This window comes from Pristis pectinata, chromosome 13, assembly GCF_009764475.1.
Source record: "Pristis pectinata isolate sPriPec2 chromosome 13, sPriPec2.1.pri, whole genome shotgun sequence".
Classification (NCBI taxonomy): Eukaryota; Metazoa; Chordata; class Chondrichthyes; order Rhinopristiformes; family Pristidae; genus Pristis; species Pristis pectinata.
In genome coordinates this window covers 33,559,776-33,580,766 of record NC_067417.1, presented here as the reverse complement: position 1 = coordinate 33,580,766, position 20,991 = coordinate 33,559,776, and the positions used below count along the sequence as shown (strand labels likewise).

At 38.5% G+C, this 20,991-nt stretch overlaps 1 protein-coding gene across 5 annotated transcripts in view; it reads right to left on the bottom strand.

The window, feature by feature from the left end:
- Positions 1-20,991, bottom strand: part of chd9 (chromodomain helicase DNA binding protein 9) — a 210,421-nt gene that overhangs the window by 137,002 nt on the left and 52,428 nt on the right. For 4 of the 5 annotated variants that reach the window (XM_052028372.1, XM_052028375.1, XM_052028373.1 and 1 more), the window contains exon 2: positions 16,580-18,297. In XM_052028372.1, coding sequence (XP_051884332.1) covers positions 16,580-18,121 — 1,542 coding nt within the window. In that variant the 5' untranslated portion in view covers positions 18,122-18,297. Of the gene's footprint in view, positions 1-5,243; positions 5,540-16,579; positions 18,298-20,991 lie in introns of those variants that run through there. The other variant, XM_052028376.1, reaches the window with a different exon arrangement.

The following is a 20,991-nucleotide window of genomic DNA, read 5'->3' as shown; positions in this document are numbered from 1 at the left end:
GAAATTGTGTTGGGGCTGCAACTATTCACCATAATAACCTAGGTTTTCAGAAAGCCACATATTCAAGCATGTTATTGATGCAAAGAGCAGCGGCACTGTAGGCAGTGTAGATGAAAACATTGGACAAATGTGACATCATCCATTTTGGATCTAAAAAGGACAAAGCAGAGGACTTTCCAGATGAAGAGAGATATAATGGAGATCAATTAATTGCACACCCTGTGTCTAAAAAGAGATCTGTAAAAATCATTAAAATGAGATGGATATGCACACAGAATAATCAACAAAGAAAACTGAAAACTAAATACTTTTTGCAGAGTCTTGCAAGAAAGTAGAATTCTGATCAGAGCTCATCAATCTGAAACAATAGTTCTGCTTCCCTATTCACAGATGCCTTATTTTGAAGCTGGACTCCCTGGTTCAAGACATCCTAGCCAGGAGAAAACATCATCCCTTTATCTACCTATCAAGTTCCATAATAAATTTAGTATGTTTCAATCAGATCACCTCTCGTTCTTTTGACCTCTACAACATATTGGACCAACCTGCATAATGTTTCTCCAGAGGACAATCCCCACACCCCAGAAATTAATTATTAAACCTTCCCTGCACTCACTCTATTGCAAATTCATCCTTCCTTGGGTAAGGAGAGCAGACGTGTACACAATATTACCTCAGCCCTGTAATTTCATGAAGGCTTAAACTTTTTATCCACATTCTCTCGAGATAAAGGCCAGTATATTGTTTGTCTTCCTAATTTCTCACAGTAGCTACATGTTAACTTTCAGGGTTTCATAGCCAAGGACACTCAGGCCGCTCTAATCACCAACACTTTTCAATTTCTCACCATTTAAAAGATACTCAGCTTTCATTTTTACCAAAAGTTAATAACTTCACATTTTTCTGCGTAATATTCCATTCTTCAGGACCTTACCGATTCAGTTCACCGGTCTCTATCCTCTTGAATCCATTCTGCATATTCTTCAACATTCAATACTGCTACCTATCTATGCATCATCAACAAACTTGGATACATTACACACAATCCCCTCATCTACATCACTGATATGGATTGTCAACAGCTGGGGCCCCAACACTCATCCCATGTCACATCCTGCCATTTATGTCTACTGTTTTCTGTCTAGTAACTAATCCTCAATCCTTGTCACTATTTTACCCGCAACCCTATGTTTTCTAGTTTGATTCAATAATCTCTTGTGCCACCTTATCAAAGGTCTTCTGAAAGTCCAAATACACCACACCCAGTGATTTTCTTACCTACTCTGCTAACTCTCATATTTGTCAAATATGAATTTCCCTTTCATAAACTTGAATGACTCTGCCCAATCCAATTATTATTTTAAATGTCCTGTTAACACTTTCTGAATAACAGATTCTAGTATTTTCCTTGTTACTGAAATCAGGCCAATTAGTCTGTAGTTCCTCATTTCTACTCTCCCTCTGTTATTAAATTGTGGGGCTCGATTTACTCTCTTCCAATCTGTGCCATCTGTACTAGAAACAATGAATTTTGGAAGTCAGCAAACAGGATTTCCATCTCTTCAAAACCCTTTAGATGCAGGTCATCACATCCTGGGCACATATTGGCATTTAATCTTATTTAATTTCTCCAATACTAGTTTTTATTTTAAAACTAATGCTAATTTCTTTCAGCTCTTCATTCACAATGCAGCAGTTGCTCTCCACCATTTCCAGAAAAGATTTTTTTTTGCTTCTTCCTCCATGAAGACAGAATCTTTTTATATATATTTCCTTATTCCTCAATATATTTTCTCCCATGTCTGTCTGAAAGGGACCATTACACCATTATTGTTGTAATATCTGTGTATCTGGGTAATTCGACCAATCATTGAAGTAAACCAAATTTTATTTACAGTATGCCTTGTGAGACCAACAGGATTTTTAAATTAAATCTACTCCATGCTGCCGAGTTAATTTTCACATATAAGAAGAACATGGTAGCCCTTGGCAGAGTACACAGTTGGACGGCTGCTTTGAAACAGAATATCTCCAGCTTTGGAGACATATATTTAATATTTAGCCTTGCAGGTCTAATAATCATGACTGACTATAGCTGCTTAACTTAGAGGAGGTAATAAAGAGCTATAGCCATTATTCTTATTAAATAAAAAATTACCAGATTAAAAAAGTTGCCAGGTTCTGCAGTGTGGTGCTGTGAAACACACTCAGGACTGTTACAGTCAGGAAGGGCTATGTGGTCAGTGGCTGGCTAAAAAGCTATGTCTAGTAACAGATGAACTGACGAGGTGTTGCCTTATGTATAGGACGCGTAGAACTACACATACTTATTAGTAATCGGGGTTACCCTAGGCTATTAGATGTTGTTAGTAATCAGGGATTATTGGATGTGAAAATGTGCTGTACATGTTTATTAGTAATCATGGATTACTGCATGCTGAGTGGTAATCAGGAATCACTCTATGTGTGACAGTGCTATTGGACGCTTCCATGTGAATGTTTTACTCATTATCCCTTACTGATTTTTAAGTAAAGGAAGCAGTCTGGAAATCTTTGTCTTGTGTTTTTTGTTCCAATGGTCTGAACTGTTACAATTAACAAGGGTTTAATCCCTGCATGTTTTTATACCACCCAAGGACTGACAAGATTGTTTATAACATTTCAATAGTGTGCTTTTTCCTCTGGGAAAGTATGACACAGAACTCTTCGTTGCACTTAAAAATCACTGGTCACGTCACAATTTAATGTATAACAGATGGGGGGAAATTTCTGGGAAACTGCATTATTACAGAGAGATCTGACTGAAGAGGCAGCACAAGCACAATGAACTGAATGGCTTCCTTCTGTGTTGTAGTTTGAGATTTAGTTTTTTGCCATTTAAATTTTTATAATCTTTTCATTGGCAGATCAAGGAGGCAGAAGTTATATGTAACTAAAACATCACATTTTCCAATTATTTGATTCTTAAACAAAAACCACAGCCATCAAAAAGTGGCCTATGGTAACATCACAGAATTAAGAAAAACAGTGAGTACTGAAGGGGACTATAAAAATCTTGTTCAACTTTAAGTACATGGTTAAAATCAGCAATAAGTTTCTAGCCGGGACTCCAGAGCTAGGGTTTTGAACATAGAAAGTAACCCAGTATCTGTGCTGTACAATTCCATGGCTCTATTGAATCCAGGAGAAACTTCTTTGGATAAGGGCCTATGAGAACATGGAACACAGCTGTCAAGGCTGCAAGTGCCAAGTTAACTGGGAGATTTAAAAAGGGATATGGATGCTTACTTCAGAAATAAATGTATTAATAAATATGGAGAAAATGCTATGGAAGAAATTTAAAAGGGCTTCCAGAACTAACAAAATGACAAAACAAATTTGACAGGCTGAAGTCAACCAGCTTCAGTTACTACAATACTATAATGTCTACCTTCACATTAAAAAATTAAAAATGCTTCACTCTGAGGTTCAGATTTTGAGGCTCAAGGTGACTATTAAAATAAGTTGCAAAAATTCATAAATTTTTCTAGAGGGGAATAAAGGTGGTCAATTAACAGGCAGTTGTCCTGGAACTATGGCTTCCAGCTGCAACAGAACAGCAATAAGGCCTATTTTACAGGCCTTCCCCAGGTTACGAACGGCTGACATATGGATAACTCTACGTATGAACGAGCAGATATAATATTATTAAATTCAAAGTTCCGACATATGTTTGGTCCTATGAATGATAGAACTAGTTTCCTTTCTCTCTCCACTTTTAATAATTGTTCTTTCTTCTCAGTCTAATGTGCTTTTGATGCTATTCGTTACAATACTGTGAAGATACAGTTACCATGAGTGATTTTTGTGTATTTTCCGACTTATGAACAAAATGGAACCCGCTTGTTACTGGGGACAGCCCATACTAGCAACCAAGTAGGTAGATCAATGTCCCGAATGAACTATTTGGATTCTTAATTTTACAGAGTACTGTTGAGGTTTCTGAATCTGGCCACCTTCTTAGCTACTTGGTTTTATTAATCATCGCATAGTGGTCTTCATAATCACTGTAGTGCATATTGGAATTTGAAGGTAGAAATGTGCCTTTGACAGTTGTCTACTTATGGATACAGATTAAAATACTGAGTTTTTAAATATTTCTTTTGTTTTACTTAACATTCCTGATAATTCTTTGAGCTGCTAATTTTTTATAGGCTGAAAAAGATGGAATAAATCTAATGAAAGAAATCTATAGTTAATAGTGTGCATTAAAAATCTAAAAAAGGTTATTTTTACTGGATTGTTATGAAAGGGAAAGTGTGCTCGAGTTTGGTGAATTTTGATCAGAAATATAAATGTTTAGCAAGTAACTCCTGATGGGAAGACATAGAAATGTGACACTATGCTGCATAGCCTACCCTCATGTTCACTGGAGCAGAGAGCATCCTCCACTAATGTTGGTTCCCAGATTGCCTCCAGCCAGCAGCTCAGTAGAGCATAGATCTTCAAACTGATGCTCCCACTGGAGACATCCATAAAGGGCCCAAGGGCCTCCTTCTGTGCTGAATGACTCTAGGACTCAGTAAAGGAATTGCATCCATCCATGAGATCACTAGATTTTTGTATTTTTCTACATTTATTGTTTTGCCATCATGTTATTGGAATAGTATACAAAGATCACTTCATTTCCCTTTAAATAGTAAATACTGTTTTTCCACAAGTTAGGGGCTCATGAGTCCAGGAGTGTACAAATTACGTGAAGGTCTCCCTCCCAGAGAAATACTGGAGGCCACTGCAGCAGAAGAGCATTCTTGCTCAAAATGCAATAAAGCTGATTAAGGTTTTTTAGTTTGCAAGTTTATTGTTACCAACATTAACGATGAACACCTGAAACTATCAAATAATAACACTCCTTTTTCTACTCTTATAATGCAGGCATCAACCAACTTTAAATGGATTGATATTTCCCCTAAAATAACAAGGAAATAATGTACAAAACTCTTGAGCATTTGTCTACTGACACCAGAAACAGTTTTTACTAGACTATGATGCTTGGCTTGAGCTCATTCCAGGGCAGTACAGAAACTGTACAACTGCTTCCAATTTCTGCAGAAATTCACAAACAAAATTAGAGTCAGAGCTGAAGCCTCAAAATTTGCATTAAAACTATCAGGGATTTCATCTTAGTCAGAATCAGATTAAAAAGGCCTGCCACAATAAATGCTGTCAGGTATTAAGTTTTGTTTTAAAAAGAGAGATCTTACGTTAACATAATTGATTTCGTGCAGTACACCATTTTGTAATGTAATTCTGCACAAGCTGTGAAACTGCATCCTCCATTAATTGCAAATGCTGTCTAAACGGAGCATTTTCCTTGAGCTCAGAAGTTCATTGTTCTCGAAGTATAAATGCTTTTGGAATACGTCACACCAGCAGCACGGCACTTCCAACAGTCTGAATATGTCATCATTGGGAAGAAAGAAAAATCCTTTCATATTCCAGGAAAAGTACCCATTACCAGAAAAAGATTCAATTTGTCTGACTCTTTATTCAACTGGCTCAGCTCCCAAATAACCCTTTCACATTCATCCAACCTTTCCTCCTCCTTTTCCTGTAAACACTTCCTTTTACCTTTGACCCAAGGGTAAACACGCAACCAACCAATAATCAGAAAGCTATTGTTGCCAAGTCTGTATTTCTTTTTAAAAAGTGTCCTTTCATTGGCAGGCTGTAATGGCTCCACTCCTGACACAACGCAGCATAGCCGAACAGGAATCAGATTTCATTTCTAGCTGCCAACTGTATCCAGGTTACAAAAGTCCTTGACTGTGCCAGGAAGCAGCAACGCTTTAGCTGTTGCCATCAACCATTTCAAGCAAGAATATTCAACATTAAAACTAGCTGTACTGACAGTCACACAATCTATCTGCTTGGAACCCCGACCCTTTTGTTTCCTCTTTTTTTTGCTGTGCCTTCAAACAAAAGATTCCAAAGTATTCAGACATAATTTAATAAACATTAACCACCAAAGTGGATAGCCAATCAGATCTGTCTGCACTGGTCAAAGGTTTATTCTTGATCTGTGTAATCGAGATAAATCTTTCAAAGTCAGCATTTAAAATGAGCAAGGGAGGTATCAAATAGAGCATCAAGTTGTTCACAAAGTGTTTGCATCAGTTTCAATTTTCACTTATTTCCTTTCAAATTTTTATATAAAGACTTCAAGCACACAGAAAACTTAATAAAAAGTCTGACACAAACTGGGAATTACAAGTAATGAGAAGGGCTGTTAATCTGGTGGAACTGTGTTTCTGGGAATTTGGAACTTTCAAAAGTTTGCAATTTTAAAGAAAACTTGTCTTTACTTATAAAAGTATTAGAGGTAGGGTGGGGGGTGGGGGAGAGGTTGGGGAAAGAAGGCCGCCTGACTGGATGGACTGGTTGAAAGGTAAGGTTACATGGCAAAGCTCTCAAGCACAAGTGTCCGAAAAAAAAGAGGCAGGTGCTGTCACTAAGGATGTACAGCAGACGTCGCCAATAAAACACGTCAGGACTCAAAGAGCACGATCCTCCTTCTGGAGAATCCAGAAAGTGATACAGCTTGGTTCTGCCCACGTGGGTGGCACAGCTACAGCGACCTGATGTATGGAGTTTGCATATTTTACCTGTGTCCATGTGGGCTTCCACTGGGAGTGCCGGTTACCCTTCCCCAACACATCCCAATGATGTGTTGGTAGGTTAATTAATGGCCCCTTAGCACAACTGGCAAAAGAATCAAAGGGAAATTGAGAGGAGAGTGAGACTATGCTGCTAGGAGCTGGCATGGATCCAGTGGGCTGATTGGCCCTTGTCTGTGCCATAATAAGTAACCCGTAGGAAACAGTTACATCTCCAAAATGTACAGAGAAATGCCCAAATGCTTCAGAGGCTAGTTGGGAAAATTTACAGACACCAAGTGGGAAGAAGACAAGGGGGAGAAGGATTGGAATGTCGCGTTGAACAGGAAGGTTTTTGTTTTAAGGAGGCTCTGGAGGCAGCGAGGAAGCGAGGCAGGACGCTCCAAATTGTTGAAGCTTACTGGGGGAAGTCATCAAACCGGAGGTCATGCTGGGGCTGGCCCATAGAAGGCATGGATTAATTTACTAACGGAATCCTTTAGGACTCTCGTCGGAGAAATACAATGTCACAGGCCTGTGTACTCCTCTACAACAGGACACCTTGCAGCAACAGCACCAAGGTAGCAAAAGCACCTTTAGTGCAAGTCAAAAGGTCAACAGAGGCCAAAGGATCAAAACACCTCATAGGAATCATACTCATCACATCAGAAATCATTCAATTCTGCATTTCATATAGTGCAGACTTATAGTTTCCTCTTCCATCTGGCAAATATTAATGTACATTTCCATTCATGGCAAAAAATATAATGTACAGAAATAAATCTGCATGAAATTTAGAGAAGTCTTGGAACAAAATCAAACTTTACATTGAGTTACAGAGTTGAACAGGACTATTCAGTTTTCCTCATTACTTTATTGCACATCTTATGAACATTAGTAATTTAAGCACTGTTATTTGGAAAGGCATTTACAAGAAGCATTCACATCAATACTTTGACAGATAAGGCTAAAACCATTCACAATGGAAACTTTGGATTCAGAGTTAGAAATCATTTTGCCTCCGAAGACAAACCCTGGGTAGTCCACTGAGATTGAGAGGATTTACTTCCACTCCAGTTTTATGGGTCCTGGGGTGAGCTAATCAAGCCAAGGGAGATTGCAGACTCTTCCACAAATGGGGCAGGTGCTGGCTGACAGGGTGCGTACCTAATGTTCTCCAGACCCGAACTCATTTAACAAAGAGGATCAAAATACAAACTCAAGTCTTTTACTTATGACACAGGAGGCTATTTAGCCCATCAGGTCCATGCTGGCTTCTAGCAAAGCAATTCCATCAGTCCCATTCTACCACTCATTTCCCTTTAGTCCTGCAACTTATTCTCTCCCAGATATCTATCATCTCTCCTGTGATTTTCTTGCCACTTGCCTACACTAAGTGGTCATTTACAGGAATAATCTCTGGGATGAGGGAGGAAACCGGAGCAGCTGGCAGAAACCTATTTAGTCACAGGGAGAATGTGCAAACTCCACACATACAAGATCGAACCCTCAAACCGTGAGGCCACACGGTTTTTGCTATTTTTGCTATTCCATTTTACTGCACGAGACCTTTGAAAACATTAATTTGATTCTTGTTCCTGCAACAATTGTCAATCACTGGCCTGTGGTTGTGATACTTCAGATATGGCCAGAAACAAAATAATTAACTGCAGCTTCTTCATAAATTCTATTATTCTCAGTACTTGTGAATAGAAAATTACCTTCTTCCTCTCCACCGACTCAAAAACATAAGCAAGCAGTAAATTAACAGTGAAGGTCGCCACACCAAACGCACTAATTAATTGCTTCATGTTACTGGCATCCATTATGCAAATTATTTCCTATACGAGATTCAGCCTAACAGAGAGTTACAAGAATAAACAGTTTCACTTGGAAACTATTAAGTTACTCAAAGAGTAAAATTAATTGAATATGGGAAAACAAGAATCTCTCTCCATTACAGGCCCCTTAATGCAACAGTGACCTGGTCAGCAAAGCATTTTTTGCACTAAGCAGATACTGTACAAGTCCAGGGCCAGCTGTTTTTGTCACTGTTTTGCTTACACAGGTCATATATCATTACCAGCAAAAAGCTGAACCAAAGCAAAAGGCTCACGTCACAGTTGGTTTAAGTTTACCAACTGTCAGGTGGGGAAGCAGTTTGTGAAAGCACAAAGCTCCTCTTTAGGCTTTCATGTGCATATCATTTCAAAATACATAATTACGTTTCTTATTTTACCAAGCTTTTCTTTGTGCTCTGGAAACAATTACAAAACCACCATTTTTTTAAAATGTACAAACTTGTTCATCTCAAGACTGATTAATTTTCCCTGTGAAATAAATGAATACATCACTGAACCTGGCTGTCAATAACAAGCTTTTTATGGGCAGTGGGCAGAGCACTAAAGTAGCAAGACACATGCCTCAAGTCATTAACCTGAAGTACAGGCATAAAGGTCTTGCCATCTGTGTGTGGTGGAAGTAAATGGACACGGGATATGGAACAAACAGGGAAAAGACAGCTTAAAGAGACTATCCCTGAACCATACTGGCAATAGGATGAAAGGATAACCTGAAAGGATGTCTCAAGGCCCAGACAACATTGATCTATAATAACTTTCAAGGGTGCTTGGCAGATTGCCTTGAATAGCTAAACTCTGCAACAGACAGCCTTGATTTTTTTTCTCATCACTAAATACAGAATAAATGAGATATTTGTGATCAAGATATTTTATGTGACTTGGGGGAGGGTAACAATAAAGTAGGGTCCTTCCCCCATGGGGAGGGGATTTAAAAAAAATTGCTTGGCGATTTCTGCAAAGATAAATCTTTACAACTAGTACACTGACCGTGTGTTAACACAAAGATTCTAATGTGACGGGATACAGAATTCAACTGGAAACACAAAAGATAACCCTACTAGTTGACTGCAATACAGAAATTACTGAAGATAATTCATCAGGTAATCTAAAATATAGAGACATGTCTTTCATTTACAACATCGCATTTTTCCATAGACATAAAGAAGACATTTTTCTTCTCCTTTCCCGCAAACGATCATCTAAACTACAGAAAGCCTGAAGTGATACCAGTATAAATGTAACCACAGAACAATTTCAAAAACTGTAGTGATACTAATAAGGATGCTTCTTAAGGATTTATGGTTTGATAATTATCAGAGGATTGAACATGTGAAGTTTTTTCACAATCTTGCTCCTCCTTTCTGCATATCTTAAATGAATTCCAGCTACCTTGCTATTGAAATAAACAGATAATCTTAAGAGTTCTCCCAGGAACACATTGGATGGACCATCCAAGCATGGCAGGTCCTATGCATCACCGTAGGACTAATTATTGAACAGTTACTGGGTTATGAGCTAGTTCTTAGCAGTGCTACAACTTGCCTTGATGCATTGCATGCTGAATTTGACAGACCAAAAGATACTTCCTAATAAAAACTGAAAATGTCAGAAGATTAAATTCCAATTAAATCCACACTCAATAATTTGATACTCATAAATAGATACTCAGACATTTGATGGTCATCATTTTAACTTGTACATTAACAAAATAAGTATTTGAAGTATACTTATTTTATAAAGAAATAAACTGACTGTATGAAGAATGCAGAGAAACATGAGAACCCCAAATTCTCTCGACACAAGTCTCCAAATACATTTTGAATAAACCTTCAATTCAGAAACAACCACTGTTTGAGTAATATTTTCCTCAACAGGCTTACTTTTCACAGTACTGTATGTGTTACTAAAATATGTGAAAGCACAAGAGAGTAAAGACCACCAAGCGGGAGACCCAGATAGCAGTTCACCTTTATACACTGCCGAATTCAACCTAATCACACAAATGAGAAATAAAATTTGAAGCCAATTTATAAAAACTCTTGAGGATTTTTTCCCCCAATTTCCTAAAGCAAACATGCCAGTACACTCTGGAAGTCCACAATACCTCATAAAATGACCTCCTCTTAGAAACTAGTCAAGTTCCCTTTTAAAACAATGCAGCTGTCAGTTGAAATGGATCGAGTCCAATTCCCTTAATACCATGAAAGTCTCAATCATATTCCCCTTAAACTGATGCTTTTATCAAACCCTGATACTTGGAGTCTTTCCTCCACACCCAGACAGTTCCAAACTCTGAGGTTAGAAATCACTGATTTATTTTCTTCTGCACATTCTTCAAGGTTCCAGGAAGCAAAACAAATCGCCACAGTACCACACCACCAATTTGCCAAAGCCTTCAATAAAGCTCTTTGTTTTGTAATCCATGCAGCTACTTCCCAGCTTGTGTATTTTTGACAAATGATCAAATATTATCCTCACAAATGTCTCTTAATCCATAACCCCCAGCAGTAATAGTGGCAGTAGTAATACTCCTCCTCCTTTTCCAACAGTCCCTTGTGATGGAGAATGACGTGCTTCCACTCCAGTTCTGTATGTTCCAAGGTGGATGAAGGAGATAGTCGGGGCTGTTTATGAAGGATTAGATATTCCAAGTTCTGAAGTGGAGGTTTCTGTGCTTTTAAACATGGGTAGTCATTGAACATGGACTTCCATATCAGCTTGACAGAGCAAGGTCATGACCCAGCAGTAAGGAAGTCCTGGACAAAGGGAGACCTGTCTCTGTGCATGGACATTAACACACAGATTTGGGGAACACGTTTATATATGTCTGCAGTCAAGATAAACAATATCAACAGAATCATCATCCATCATTTGCCAATTAATTTAATTAAATTAGCAGAGAAGGATTTGCCCTTCCCAGGTGTATACTGGCAGTCATTACTAACCACATTGGGAAATAATTACGATATATTGACTCCAGATAAATTGGAATTAGACGACAGGGATAATGATGCAGTAAACACAACCAATTTTGTTGTTTTGAATTCTTGCATACTAATGGATTTGATATAAAGCTTTGATGTGATATAGCTAAATGTTAAGTTATTGGGTGGTTTGCTAAGCAGTAAAATAAAATTGTTTGGGGGACGGGAGTTTCTCCATAGTATATACCACAGGCAGCCAAGCCAGAAACGTAATTAGAACATGACGAGTTTGCCCAATGCTCTCCATTAGAAATTCCCATGCCAGCATTTGTAAGGAAATGTTGATGCAAGAGCGTTAAAAAAAAATTACAACAGGAAGTAAGGTAGGAGGGAGATTCAGAGAACACATTCCAGATCTCTGGATCCAGACAACATATTGCAAAGCAACCATTGGTGGGGTTGAGAGGAAGACCACACACTGCCAAGCAGCTGAGGGAATGCAAAACTGGGCCTCTAAAACTCACAAATCAAACTTTCTCTGGTTGGGCATAAAAATTACACAAAACTTCATGATTCAGAGCATGGCAAATATCCTAAAAGTACTTGAATAGCTCAGTACAAACTTAAGAAAATTTACAGCTCTAAACAGAAGTACACCAATCAAAATCAAATCATTAAAGCACATTACATAATGCCTCCAAATAAAACCTTTTATCTTAGCCAAAGGGACAAAGAAATACTCTCACCTCCTGACAAATATGATTAAGCAAACATTTCAGTCAACTAGTAACTGGTTTCCCAGGCACACACTTTTAAACCAACTTAAGCTTCACAAGTACTCTGTTGACATTTGTTGAAGTACTTGAACAACTTACATTTTTTTCTAATCTGTATTTTTCTTTTCTTCTTATGAAGCTACAGGTATTAGATTCTAACAAATACTGCTGTAATCTGCACCACTCTGAGCTGAGATTATCATGATCTTCTGGAGATGCATCCAGATTAAACCAGAGCTACCTTACATCATCAGTGTAGAAGTAAAAACCTGAATCAGACAGCAATATATTCAACATGAAGCAAGGGAACCAAGCATGAACAGCTTTATAAGTATTCACAATTCATTTATTACCAGTCCATTTACATTTTTTCTTGCTGCGATTTCTGAAGTTGATCGGCACTGGTAAGGTGACATTAAATGACATTGCTCTGCTCATGCCTCTCAGTTACTAGCTGAGGGCAACTTGCCACTCTGATTAGAGAAACAAAGGACTGCATATGCTGGAATCTAGATGAAAAACACGATGATACTGGAGGAACTCAGAAGGCCAGGCAGCACCCATGGAGAAAAGCAGGCGGTCAACGTTTTGGGGCAGGACACCTGACCCAAAACATCTTACATATTTGTGTGTGTGTGTGTGTGTGTGTGTGTGTGGGGGGGGGGGGGGCACTGGGTAATTCAGTGAATTGGCAAGAAAATAAAATTCAACTGCAAAATATATTATGCTTAATAATTGTAATTATCCTTTTCATAAATACTAAGCATCATTAATCTTATGGCAAATTTCATCCCGCACATCAGTACAATAGTCCTTTAAATCAAGTAACAGGAGAGTGTCACCCAAGTGCTTCTCTCTATATTGCAAATAAAACCTGTTCCGTTGCCCTACTGGCAGAATTATAAACTTGGAAAAAGCTTGGACCATAGCCTAAAGCTTTTATGTACAATACATCTTCTGTTAAAAGTTCTTCAGTTGTTTAACTTCCTTGAAATTAAACTGCTAAATAAAATGTTTCAATGGATTCTGGTACAGCAGTATGCCAGTTAAATACTGTTGCATAAAATCCGTCAGACAGTTTATGCATTCACTAGAGTTCAACTGTATTCTATTCAAAGGAATGTGTCTGAATAAATACATGACTTATTTGATAAAAAAACTCTGGCCAATGAGCAGGGTTATATTGGCACATATTGACAAACAAGTCTTAACCAGTGCCAAATGATCTTGTACTAGTAAAATTGCAGATCTGTTTAGCTTTGAAGTGCCAAGAACCATCTTGTCATGGGCTACATTGTCATGGCTTGCCTATTACAATAGATATCTTCATTCCAACAAGGTTACGTTTGGAGTACAGCTCAAGGGTAACACGTATTCAGCAGTTTTGTTTGTTCAAGTGCCTCCATCATCAATTTCCTCCCATGCTTCATGAGGCATCAGTTCCCTGCTGGACCCTTTCCGGGCAATCTGTCATCAAAGCTGAGCCTGACCTGGTCACATCCATCTTCCAGCAGGTGGTGCTCCACTGTGATCGTCACACAGGATTCAGCCATTTATCCCTTCCCTACCTTTGTCCACCAAGATACCTCTATAATATACAGCCAATCCAACAGAGATGAACAATCACTGTCTTTGTCAAATATTACAATCATTTCTGCTTAACAGAGAAGTTTTAGAGTAGGAACATCGTCATTAGAAGTAACGTCACAACTGTATGTTTGTATGTGTGTGAACATTTGCACTTTGACTACTTTTGGCTCTGACAAAGGAATTTTTATTTTATTCTGTAACAACATTCCAGCAGCATCCTATATTTAACTGAAAGGTTCCTATTACGATAATACACAGCCGTTGCAACTCTCCCTTCTCCCCCAGGATGCATTTTGAAAAATAAGTGCACGATTTTGTTTTAAATCAGCACACTGTTGGAATTTCAAACTTGATAAGACATGCTTCTGTTTATTGTCTGCATAGTTTGTTCTGGTGCTCATAGGCAGCAGGACGACAGCATCCTGAATGTTACATCAATAGATAGGGTTACTGAAATTTTGGTCAATAAGTGTGCACCAAACAAAATGCATTTGCTATTTTACTATTTAGAAAGGTCTGAGACGTGTCTGGAGAGGAAAGTAGAAAAATTAACACAGTAGAGAAGACAAATCCTTCCAAGATTAAAATGAAAACACACTGTTGACATAGAGTAGATGGAGTTTCTTTCTCTGCACAGATAAAGTTTCAAATTTAATTAAATGATCACTTCAGCATTAGTGCACATGGACACACAGGGATGATGAGAATGATCTGGAATCAATTCACATTTATTGATAGGTTAAATAATAAAAGAGGTGTCAACTTGCAATGTCAAGTTGTAAAGGTGTACTGGAGCATAATAGTTAAATGACTCGATTAGCAACCAGAGTTCTGGACCATTGATGTCGATATGCAAGTTTGAATCCCACTATGGCAGCTGGAGTCCTTAAAGTAACTAACTAATGTGGAGTAAAAAAAAAGTTGGTCTCAGTAATGGTAACCACAAAACCACTGGATTATCGTAAAACCCATCTGGTTCATTGACGTCCTTCAGAGAAGGAAATCTATCGTCCTTACCCAGTTTGGCCTAAATGTGATCCCAGGTTAATGTGGTTGACTCATAATGGAATGAATGATAAATACCAGCACTGTCAGCAACATCTGCATCCATTGAATGAAAAATGCAAAAACTTTATGGGGCAAAAAAATCATCTGAGATCTGACCCAGAGCTGATAGTTAATTAGTTCAAATTTTAAAATCTGAACTCGGTTCCGAATCAGTTTTACATTTCACCAAACTGTGCTGCTCTACTTCCATTGTGCAAACTGTGGATCCCCCAATATGATCTTCCGCAATAGCTGGATCACGCCGTCCTTCATTTTGGAAGGTCTCAACACTCTCACTTCTTGCACACAGATCTCCCGCTTGGCTGATTATGCAAGTTACCACAATAGGAAGCAACTATTTTTTCTAAAACAGTTTTGTCTGTCTCGCCTGCAACTTGGCCACAATTTTTGAAGTTTATCCCACAATTTAAGTCAGGCCTTACCTTTCTATCAACCACATGTTGGTGAGAAAATTATGCAAGAGGAACCAGTGTGAAGATTGCTTCATCGCACAAAAATAGATGCAATATCAGAGTGTGATATAGAATGAAGGTAAAACATCTCTGCAAGACTTTGATACTTCACAGTATCATCAGCTGCAATCACGTCAGCCAATCTGTTGGTACAGCTCCTAAGCCACTGATTATCCACAAAATCTAAGAAACATCGAAGTACAGCTAGTTTTAGTGGTTTAGAAGATTGGAAATGAAATATTTCACGTATTCAAAGGCTTAATTAAATTGTTCTCCAAAATAACCCAGAAGCTAAATTCATATTTCTTCAAATTGCACACTAAGTATATCACACTGTAGCACATTAACCTTCATTTAGTCTAACACCCCAAGACTTAAAATGTACAATTCTGAAAATGAACATAATCTGGAGATTGTACTACAACCACAAAACTTCTCACTTTCTTACTTTACATTTGCACACCTACAAATCCAATCATACTTAAGCACTATAAACATGCAAATCAAATAACATCTTGAAGCAAAAAGATAATCCAGGAATTACATATAACCTCAAGTTGCTAGCCAATGCGCCCTGGTCCACTGTTAGCTTTGCTAAAACATCATCTCGCTTTTCACCTTCCTGTGAGTTTCATGATGTTGCTGCGTTCGTGCATTAATTGCCCATTAAACACGCCATGGAAAGTCAAGTCTATTTATAGTATAAGTACCCTTTAAACAAGGTGATAATTGTTAATGGGTGCCAAACAGACTCTCGCTCAGAAAATTAAAACTGTATACTGTACTCCTTTTCCTTCAGATTTTCAATTTTGTTGCAAGTTTTTTTTTTAAGAGTGCTTTTTTTTCTTTTACCATCTTAGTTCAGCATTTTCCTACCTTGCATTTCTCCTTCTGTATTTAATTTACAACAGAATTTATCCATTCTACTTTTTCTCACATCCTGTGTCTGTTTCTCATTTCATTAATCTCATTGGTTAAGGTGATACACATTTTCCCATTGCTGCCCAGAGTGCCTGATGTCTTTGCTGCAGTCAACCAACTCACACTTCCAGCAATTCTGGGACAAAAATTTTAGAACCTAAACATGCACAAGCCAATTGGTGTCTTAAGGTAGTGCAGCAGGATAAGCTCCACTCTAGCAACACTTGCACATTTTTTCTCTAAAAAAATTCTTAATTGCCTTTTATTAGGATTTTAACTGCAGCAAATTATAGTGTCAGCTGAAAATAATTGCAAAATCTAGCAGAGATGCAGAAGAGTTTAAGTACAAACCTGCCGCTGCACGGTCAACTGTACAGATCCCTTTGTCGGCCGATGCTGGCCTGCTATCGATTGTTGCCAATGTTGGGAAGGGATGCGACTGACGGTAGTTGGTTCTTGATGCATCTGATGCTGGATAACCATCTCCTGTTGCATGTTCGGATGCTGTTGCACTTGTTGTGGAACCATTGGTCTTGGAACAGGGGGTGAATCTCTCTGGCCCAGACCAGAGTTCTCAAAAGATGTTAACAGTTGGTCCTGAAAAACATCTTCGGTGTCTATCCTAGTCAAGGGATGTGTCTGACACTGTGGAAGTGGATTTCCCTGGAGTGATGAAATGTCAGTTGGTTTCCTTTGAGTTGATACATTAGAAATTCTCACCTTAGACACTGAGCTGGTTGTTATTGGCACATCAGTTTGAACAGAGGACATACTTGAAGGACTGAAATTTCCCTGAGTGTTTACAGAATGCATAGGCTGCAGGATCTTTTGTTTCGCGGGACTGTTGGGACTGAGCATATGATGTACTGATTCCTGGTTGGTCCCTGCTGGCACTGTGAATGCATCACTCCCAGGAAAGCAAGTCATGCCCTGGGTTGCCTGATGAGTAGAAAGCATTGTAGTAGATGTCAAATTGTTGCCATTAGCCAGGTTGTTGTTAGGATAGGAATACTGAGGGGTAAACTGGTTTGAATTGTTGATAGAGCAAGTCGTCATTTCTCGCGAAGAGCTTGAAAAGCTGATATTCTGATGTACACCACCATGATTGGCACTACCAGTGAATCTAATGGGATGTACGGGATTCACAGTGGTGGCTGGTTGGTTAAACTGCTGCACTGTAGCAGGGTGCTGAGTGGATGAGCTAACAGTTGTAGTTGGTTGGCCAATGCGAGTCATGTGAGATGAAGCCGATCCATGGACACCCATGAACTGATTGCCTTGATTTAGAGTTTTCTGTCCTGTAGTGAAATGGTTTATACTCTGCTGGGGCTGCACTGATGCAGGTTGCTGCTGTTGTTGGTTCGACTGATGCAAAGCAAAATCATGGTGCGTTAAAAAAGGGGTCATCTGCTGCATGGACTGTGAATGTCCTTGCAAGGTATGGAATGGTGACCCATTTTGATTGGAAATGGGGCTTTGGTGACCCCACATTGGACTTCCATCGACAAATGACTGAGCACTATTCTCATTATGGGCAGAAGGAAACAGCCCATTTGTCTGATTTTGATGATCAGGTGAACAATGAAATTGGGAATGTGGAGACAGAACACCAGTCTCATTACCGCTGCCCACCAAATTAAATGGCTGGTTCACCTGATGAAGTTTTAATGAATCAAATGTCTGTAACTGCTCAAAGTTAATTTTTTCCGGTGTCTGTGTCTCTGATACATGATGTAATGGCTCAACCTGCAAAGGTTCAAAATCTGCACTTAGGTTTAGTTCATCAACCAATGAAACTGGTCCAGCTTGGGAAAATCCGTCGTCTGTCAATCCTTCCAGTCCTCCACCAAACAAATTGGCATCATCCAAAAAATCCATGATGGGATCAGTCATCTTGATGCATTTACTGCTTGGCAGTAATCAACACTTTGTTCCAAGTGTGCTCACTTCAGCTGTTCTGCAGTGGGTAGTGGTACTTCTTAAACCATTCAACAACTAATCCATTGCATGTCACTTTCTATCCACTTAAGTCATGCAGACATCTCTGTAATGCAGCACCTAAAAAGTTCCTTAAAAGTAAAGAAAACATCAATTAAATAATGCACTGATTTCTTTTAAATCGCATGAGCACATTAGCAATATCACACACAATACTTTCCCTCTGCTTAACTAATGTGATGCGGAAGAAAGGACACTTCAGTACACCCATCATGACCCAACGCTATGACTACATCAGCTCACACATTGCTTTCCCATTTCAATGCATCCATTCCCACCCCCACCGTCAAGAATCTGTAGAGGCCAGCAGAGGTTTACTCACAAAAGTAAAATACTGGATTTCTGAAATAGACATAGAAAATGCTGGAAGTACTCAGCTGGCTAGGTTACGTCAGAGCAGAGCTAACATTTCAGAGCAATCTGTTTCTCCACAAATGTTATCAGATCAGAGTTTTCCTGCATTTTCTGTTTTATGCATTTACTTACTTAGAGAGTACAAGATTAGTCCATAATATTAGGACACACATGGAAATAGCATTAGAACATTGCAACAAATCCATGCAATTAAGCCTAATTTCCTTAACCCGAATCTGGATAACACAAATACTTACATACAGTGGTAAGTGGATGATACAGGTGAATGCACACGATGCAAATGATATCACTTGTAGAGTTCTGAAAATAAATACAACTGGTCCTAGTAAATAATCTGTTCTTTAAATGAACAAAAATGTTGGGAATGCACAACAGAAGGACAGGTTACCACTCTGGGCATGAACCCCTAGCTCTTAAAAATTCCACACTCAAACATTAATGTATTTTTTCTTTACAAATGATCAAACAGGATTCCCTGTGTTTCTATTTTTTTTATTATCTGCTCTACATTCATCCATAGTGTAACACATCAAGTCAATGGAAACTTGACAATGGGAGATCTGGCAAAACTACCATCTGTGGCAGCCAAACCTACAGTCATATTCTTTAAATGTCTGCAGATGTTCAAGCGTTAATGATTGAAACCCACAGTGATAATTAAGGAAGTAGCCTTGTAGTAAGGCACCATGCTTCTTCTTGAAAGGCAGTAGCTTTGAGAGCACTCTTCATCATCCAGTTGTCTAACCACTGATTCAATATAAATTTTCCTTCAATGTTTGCACCACAGGAAATAAGTAACAATTGAGACAGCCTAAATTGCTTTGTGTGAGAGATGTAATAGTTAAGGGATCTAAGAACATCGAACATGCTGGGAGGTGGGAAGGTGCAGGAATAAAAGTGGAACCAACATAACCATTTATGACTTAAGTGCCAGTAATAAAACCGACAATTTTTTGACTTGGCTGAAATTGGAAAGCAACGGGTGAAAATAAAACCAGGATTTCTTTCTTTCCCTGAGGATTGCCATGCTTCAGTCTGAAAACAAATGATATCCTTGACTCTCTAAACAAAAACCAACACACATGGAAAAATGTACTCAGATCTGAACTCCACTTTTCAGTTTTCTGGAATGCTGGAAATAGGTACTCCAACCACAGAAAGCACTCAGCAATACAAACTATCTGTTCTCCATACAACTGAATATTTGAGCATATTGCATGCTGGCTCACCAAATATGCTGAGGATCTCTGGCCTACAACCTGATCCACTTGAACCCAAAGCTCTTCAGTCCTCCCCAATGCAACAAGATCACATCATCTTTCATGAGTAGTTAAATTTTCATTGTTAAAGTTAGTAACCCCGTGTATCTTGGTACACATCAGATGCTTCACGTCATCATGTTTTATGCTTAAAAAAAAGCACAAAGATAGCTTAGTATTTAAAACCACAAACCCCTTTGTAAACAAGGTATATACGGAAAGAAAAATGTTATTTCAAACTTCTGTAGCTACTTTGACAATATTTTTCTCAGCTTTACCCAAACAAAGGTCCTTCTTAAAATCCTAAACATCAACACAGGACAATACAACTGAGGTGCCTACACGTACGTGGGCATTAGAGGAGATCTAATTTGTCAGAGCAATCTGAATAACATAAATTGATGCTGTATAGATGTTGCCTTCCTGAAACTAATTTAAAACAAATTGTAACACAACGTCATCTAACTTTAATGAAGCTAAGGCTTAAATTGGGAACAGCCAAGGTTCAAATGTGCAAATTAACATAAGCCATGGAAAACTAAAATAATCTGAACATGAACAAATATTTTTTTCAATATTAATGCCAATGTCAAACCAATGTTGGAAATCTGAATAAAAACAGAAAATGCTGGCAATACTCAGCGAGTTGGACAACATCTGTGGCAAGAGAAACAGAGTTAACATTTCAGATGAAAGGCCCCTCAAATTTTCAATGCTGGATATATCCTTTAGCAGGTCCAAGGAAATTCTAAAATAATGGACACTCCTCTGGCATGCAGAATCTTTAACAGAACATCTCAGAATGCAGCCACAATAATTGTTATATGCTCCTCTTCTAAGAGCCATGGTAACTCAGAACCAAGGTCTGCTGGACAATAAATGAGAGGAATTATGAATGATTCTGTCCTCAATCAGAAACACAAGAGAACCCGTTTGTGTAATACACAGCACAACATCTGCTATAAGATGGGGAGTGCTTGACAAATTAATTCAAGGTCCAAAGGAGTTTGAATCCATGCAAGTCTATGAATATCTGCATGACAGTAATCCAGAATGAAAATGGGACAAGTAGTGCACAAGTCCTGGTCCATTCCAGATTGTGCCTCGGATAATGACTTCAGCACTTTCTCT